Source organism: Lotus japonicus, chromosome 1, assembly GCF_012489685.1.
Source record: "Lotus japonicus ecotype B-129 chromosome 1, LjGifu_v1.2".
NCBI classification, from domain to species: Eukaryota; Viridiplantae; Streptophyta; class Magnoliopsida; order Fabales; family Fabaceae; genus Lotus; species Lotus japonicus.
Genome location: NC_080041.1, coordinates 64,600,581 through 64,607,671, shown reverse-complemented (window position 1 = coordinate 64,607,671; position 7,091 = coordinate 64,600,581). Strand labels below are relative to the sequence as shown.

General features: G+C 38.2%; 1 protein-coding gene across 1 annotated transcript; it reads left to right on the top strand.

Moving 5' to 3' along the window:
• Positions 1-1,807: 1,807 nt before the first annotated feature.
• LOC130742474 (uncharacterized) lies at positions 1,808-6,683 on the top strand. Its single transcript, XM_057594583.1, has 2 exons — positions 1,808-2,288; positions 6,124-6,683. Exons 1-2 carry the CDS (start codon positions 1,808-1,810, stop codon positions 6,681-6,683), a joined length of 1,041 nt encoding a protein of 346 aa, XP_057450566.1.
• Positions 6,684-7,091: the final 408 nt, after the last annotated feature.

Here is a 7,091-nt window from a genome sequence, read left to right as displayed (position 1 = left end):
GTTGTGCATTATGGAGACTCACTGGTGATCAGTACCATGGTGATGTTAGCATGCTTGGTATGGAAAAAATGACTTGGTCAAGGTCATGGTCTCCTTTTAATTAGTTTGTTCGTATGGTTCTGAATGGTTAAAGATCATATTTTCAACTACACTTGATTATTTCTTGATTGTGTAACTGGCAATTTTATTTCTTGATCTTAGTAAAGTCATATCTTGTTCAATTGTAATAGGGTGCTGTATTTTTTAAATCTACAAAATGATAACCCAATTTTTGAAGCAAGGCAATATTTTGATGCATCTGAAATATATTAAAAAATCAATATTGTATTTTTTTTTATTGTGTCTTCTATAATAACCTTGATTTATAAGCTTGCAATTTAAGAATCTCCCAAACTATGACACTGACCAGCCAATCCCTCCAAATCTGATCATGTACCTGTTAAGTTCAAACGCATCATAACGTTTTTAAAATCTTATTTTGATCATAACAATTTTATAAATAGAAGGCTCATTTAAAATTCATTCACTAACAATATCTTTTATTTCAGGAGAACATTGCCATATGAAATAGGCTACAACGTTCTATCACTTACCAAGAAGGATTTTGTGACTATCGTACCATCTGGCTGTTTAATGACACATCACTAGTCAGATTTGCCAAGCAATATTTTGAGCGCCAAAGAATCAATTTGATTTCAAGCAATTGTCCCACATTCATATCTAATGACAATAGTTTGAATCTCGTTCAAGTTGAATCAGATGAAGACAAGCTTGCTTTAGCAAAAGGCACGCTGACCAACGAGGAAAAAGGACAAGCCGTCAACATCAAATTGCCAAATTGTCTCATATCTGAAAAGTAGCCCAAAGTCTACCACCACCTACTAGCTGACAAACATCACCTTTTGAGCTAAAGGATAGACTTGCTTCAGAAGTAACATTTAATGAAGCCACCAACCAAGCCTTTGAATCAACGGTCCGATCTCACCTTACAACGACTATCTCAACGGTTGGAAATAATCTCACAACGGCTACAACACTAGCAAGCGAGTATTTAAGCCACTCTTGAAGATCTGAAGAGAGAAGCATTAACTCTGAGAATTCAAACATTCAAGCATTCATTTCAAACTTCTCAACAACATTCAAAGCTAAAGCACAAATTCCCAAGTGTCAAACAGAAGCCATGAATTCTGCCAAGTGAAAGAGAGAAACCTCGTACCTTAAAAGAGTCATATCTTTTATTCTCTTCTCACTTTTGTAGTAACTCTGAAGTGATCTCAATAGTCAAATCTGAATCCAAACACTTAGAGTTCCAGTGCCATAAAGTCTCTACCCTCACTCTTGAAAGAAGAGAAACCTTGTAGAGTGTAATAAATCTTTGTAAGATTTAGGAGAAGTCCTGTACAATACTTATAGGAGGAGTCCTGCAGAATACTTGGAGAAGTCCGTGATAATACTTGGAGAAGTCCTGGCTAATACTTGTATTGGAGAAGTCCTTGATACTTGCTAGTCTTGGTGGTGGCCAAGTACTGGACGTAGCCCAATCGTTTAGGGTGAACCAGTATAAATCTTTGTGTGCTGATCGTTCTGTCCTTTCATTCATTTCCGCTGCACTGAATAGTTTGTGAAAAGTTATACTTGAACGTTTTTCTTAAGAACTAATATTCTTTTCATAAAACTAAGTCTTAAAAAAAAAATTTCAAGAACACATTTCAACCCCCCCTTTCTTGTGTTACTTTATTGCATCTCAATTGGCATCAGAGCTTTGTCTCTAGAAACTAACATCTTAACAGGTGTAGAGTAAAAATCCATGGCAGAAGATTTAGCAATAGCTACGGGCTCATCCACCAACAAGCCTCCATTATTTGATGGAACTGAGTATCCTTATTGGAAAACTCACATGCAACTATTCATTGAATCCATAAACTACAGGCTCTGGGACATCATTGAAAATGGAAACATCGTTCACAAAGATGATGCTGGAGAACCAATAAAGAAGGATCAACTGATAGAAGCACAACGCAAGGATTATCAACTTAATGCTAGAGCTAAGTTATTCCTACTATGTGCTTTAAGCAAATCTCAGTTGGATAAGGTTGATGGCTTAGCAACGACCAATGAAGTCTGGGAAGCTCTAGGGTTGGCATATGAAGGTACGTCAAATGTCAGACAAGCCAAAGTAAGTCTACTTGTGGCTGAATATGAAACCTTCAAGATGAAGGAAAGTGAAAGCATTGATGACATGTTTGGAAGATTCCAAACCATTGTCAATGGGCTTAGGAATCTTGATCGCAAGTATGAAAATGTTGATCAAATCACAAAGATTCTAAGATGCCTTCCCAGAAGATGGAGACCCAAGGTCACTGTGAGACCCAAGTTTTTAAGTTTGGAATAAACCGAATAAAATTCCTTTTTCACGATTAATTCGAGGTAACGTGGAGGAAAACCTGAACAAGTGTTTATTGAATGGGATAGATTTGTGAAGGAGAAAGTTCAGGAAAAAGCTAAGGATTGTATCAAAGTCGATAGAAGTTATAACACGATTAGTATTCGCTTAAACCTAGGTCAAGAACGCTAGTAAATAGCTAATTTACTCTTTAAGGTACGATGGAAACTAATTCCAAAAATCTTCAGAGAAATGTTAGAATTTCTCTTATTCGTCTATAAACGAGCGTTTCGATACGAAACTCTGGAATGTACGAACGGCAAATTCCAATACTCGGAAGTTTGTCGAAACCGAAACCCTGATAGTTCAGAAACCCTAAAATCAACGGACGATGAAGACTTTTTCCATTCGGAGCTTCAAATAAAGATTTCATCCGCTTACGCCCACTCTAATCGACGTTCCAAATCTTTCTTCAGAAGGAAGTTTCTGCATCCGAGGTCAAAACCATAAAGTACATTTTTAAGCCGGTAAACATTAAAAACAAGCCTCGAAAACCAAAAATCATACTGATATTTCTTGAAGAATTAGAAGATTCAGCGGGAAGATTATCGTGTCTAAAATACGTTGGAATCAGTAGGAAAAATCAGAATCGCGAAATTTTCATTTTTCCGCATTTTCCATTTCCTATATATAGTTTGAAAAATGAAAAACAAAAAAACAAAAAAATCACAAACCCACACACACGGCCGAGAGCTTCTTGGAGGAAAGGAGGAGAAAAGTGATTTTTCCAATTCTTGACCGATCGTCGTTCCGTTCGTTGCTACGCGTAGACCTCGAGGTACTGATGCTTTTCCCTACCTCTAATCGTAAATTCTGTCGCTTTTCTCTATGTCTTTCTGTGCTCAAAGTTTTGAGTTTTTTGTAAAACTATCCAAATAAGTTGATTTCAGTGTCTAAACTTATTGCCTACGTGCTCTAGAGCATGAATATCCGGTTGTTTTCTGTTGAATCTCACCGAATTGCCGCCGAGTTTCAATTCTACTCAAAAACCCATTTTTATGCTGAGGTTCCGCTTTTTGGATCAAAAACTCTCGACTGAGCTTAGCTTTAGTAGAATTAGTTGTTATAAATGTCGTTAGGATCGACCCCATCTAATTTGTTTTTCGAAATTCTTATTTTGAGTTTCCGAGCTAAAAATATTGACCAAAATACCCCTGCGACAGTTTTCGACCCGATAATTTTTCTGAGAGTTTCCCTGGCCTAGATATCGCCTAAGAATACCTAGGAATTGATTTAGATCGAAGAAAAAGTTCGAAAACCCTATTTTCCATAGTGGCCGAAACCTATTTGCTTGGGTACCGTGTCCAAAAATAATTTTTGGGTCTCTATGACCTGAGCCATTGCGTAGCTCTTTCAATTGTCGAAATTTTGGCGCCGGTTTCGTGTCATTCCGAGTTCTGTAGCTCGAGTTATGCACGTTTTTGCGAATAAAGTGTTTTTGTACAAAACTTGAATCGAGTCAAAACTCATCCATTCGGGGAAAGCCCTTCCATTCGTGCCTAAATGTTGTACTCCGAAGCTTCTTGAGCTTTGTCGAACGTTAGTTAGGATTGTTTCGACTGTATCGACTTAATTTGATTGATTTTTGCTTTGTTTGCTCTAAGGTTCGTTTGTGGAAACATTGGGCTTGACTGAGCAAGCTTGTGAGCGAGACCTGCACCGCGAGACCAGAACAACTCGAGGTTAGGGCAACTTACTTACTAGCTATTGATTTATAGGCGTCGATAAATTCGACTTGAATATTGCTTGATATTGAATATTGCTTGTTATTGAATATTGCTTGGGTATTGTTTATCGTTTGAAATTGGAAAATGTTTTCTGGAGGCTACGGCCGAGTGAACTTATATGAGACGTGTGTCTCCGTTTTCTGAGAGGCTTCGGCCGTTTACTGGTTTCTGTCTTATGATTTCCGCACCGTATTATTGTTGCATCGCTCTTTAGAGCTAAATGTTGTTGAATTGATATCGAATTGTGCGTGTTGATGCGATTGCGGAGTGTAGGACATTTGAGTTGATTTTGTTGATCTTTCGGGTTGAGAGGAAACCCTAGGCAGGTCCTGACCTGAGGTCTGAGATCTAGCCCTCTTTGGAATACTTAGACTTTTCCTGGGGATTTTATTTGGGAGGTTTGGGAAACTTTGAATAGTTGGAATTTGGAACTTGAAGAAATTATGGAACTTGGATTTCGATAATAAACCTCATAATTTAATTAACTCAACTTGAAATGCTTTGATTAATTAACGAGACCTTTGGGAAAATTTAAGAGTTGGAAATGATTGTGAAAAACGGGAAATAGTCGAAAAGCCTTGAACTTGAGATGATTTGATGGTTGTCACGGGATGAACCATAGTGACCATGGAAATGTCACTGAGTGCAATATGTACTCCGGCTTTTCACAGCCTAGTCGCAAGACGACTTTGATCTTCGGGTCCTTTTAAATTGAGATTTGTGGTTAAACTCGTACGTGTGAGGACGATTCGATGTTTTGTTAACCATATTGCATTATGCATATGTTTGGGGTTTGGAACGGTCAGAAGACTGGGCCTTCACGAAGAACACCAAGAGTGTAACTTCGATATGTTCAATCCGATGGATTGGATCGATTCGGCGATAGTCTTTTGACACGCGCAGCGTCCGTATGTTCGACTCTTTTGAGTGAACCGACTTGGCGTTGTCACTTGTTGCGTGTGCGAGTCCGTATGTTCAACCCGATGGGTTGGATCGACTCGACATGCCTAATTGTTGGGATAATCTTCTGAGTTGACATTGCATGCATACATGCACCCCTACTGATTTATTGAGCCATTGTTTATTGAACTGTTGAGATAGCAGATATCGAATTGTTTATTAGAGTCTTGATAACATGTTATGTATATACCTTAGGGTAGGCAATACATAAATTACACGTATATATACAACATATATATATATATATATATATATATATATATATATACCCTCTTATTCTTCACATGTTGTATGTATTATCTATTTTATTCCGTGAGTTGACCCTAGCGCCTTGGCTTTGTTTGTATGTTTGTGTTTGGGCGGTCGGCCTGCTGCCAGGCGTCCGTCAGTCGATTCGTGATGACTCGTCACTCGAGGAGGACCAGGAGCGTAATGACCATTACTGAAGTTTCGACGAGGACCCGGACCGAATGCATGACCAGATGAGGGTCGATGATGGAAGTATAGAGTATGGGTGTTTTAGAGCCTACTAAGGTTGGGTGTTAATGTCATAGCTCTGATTTTCATTTGTACTTTTGGGACAGGGTAGTTTCCGACAGGTTGCTTTCGGTGTGGTTCTCCGTAGATGGGAATCGCATGGAGTAGTCGGACGTAAGAAGTCTTTTTGGAAGCCGTTTTGGGATGACTTACTTTTCGGAGGACTGTATTTATAAAACTTATGACTCTATTTATGAGTCGCACTTGTTTGCCGTTGGGCAATACTTTTAGTTACTTGATGTTACTTTCCGTCACTTGAGGACACTCGTGACGATGTTTTTAGTTACAGCAAGGGTGTGCTTGTATTGTATATTAATCGCTGTTAATCGTGATTGGGATGAGTCTTTATATCGACAAGTCTTTTTATTTAAACAAAACAAAAAAAAATACCTGCTTTTCCGCTTTATTTTATTCTTGAGTTACTAAAGTGACGCCACCGAAATCGGGGTGTTACAGTCACAGCCATTCAAGAAGCTAAAGATCTCAGCACCTTGAGATTGGAAGATCTTCTGGGATCCCTAAAGGTTCATGAAATAGAGCTAGCTCATGACGAAGGACTGAAGAAGCAAAAGAACATTGCTTTCAAAGCAAACAGTTCAAAGGTCATCCAAACAAAAGAACAATCTGAAGAAGAAGAATCCTCAAAAGAAATGTCAGACGATGAACAAGCCCTCTTCAACAGAAAGTTCAAGCGTATGTGGATCAAACAACAGAAAGGAAAAGGTACTTCAAGGAAGAACAACAAAAGAGATTCAAGCTTGAAGAAGAACCCGTTCACTCACAAAAGTGAAGGTGGCTCAAACTTGGACAAAAGCAACATCACCTGCTTCGAGTGCAAGAAGCCAGGACACATTAAGCCTGACTGTCCAAAACTTGCAAAGAAATCAGGCAAGAAGCCCTTCTACAAGAAAAAGAAAGCACTAGCTGCTGGATGGGATGAATCTGAGGACGGTTCAGAAGATGAAGATGAAGACGAGGATGACGATGCACTCTTTGCTCTTATGGCATCCACATAAAGCTCAAATGACGAAGAGGATGATGAGGTACAACCTGAAAAACTTAAAGAAGAATTCAATGAATTACTTGAGCATTCGTACTCTTTATCTGAAAAATATAAAGCTTCGAAGAAACAGTTTGCTAAACTACAACTTGAGCATGAAAAAGTTTTATTAGAGAAAGATCATGTAGTTAAAGAGAATATTTCATTAAAAGAACAAGACTCTGTTAAGGAAATAACCTCTCTAAAGAAAATAATTAAGGTTCTAATAGATGATCTATCCACATTTACTATAGGACATGATAACCTAGTTAAACTGTGTGGAAATAGTCGTGAACTGTATGATAAAAGTGGATTAGGATTTGATAGTAAATCAACTTCATCTAGTGAATGCATGTCTGATATATCTTTTATATCATCTGAGATT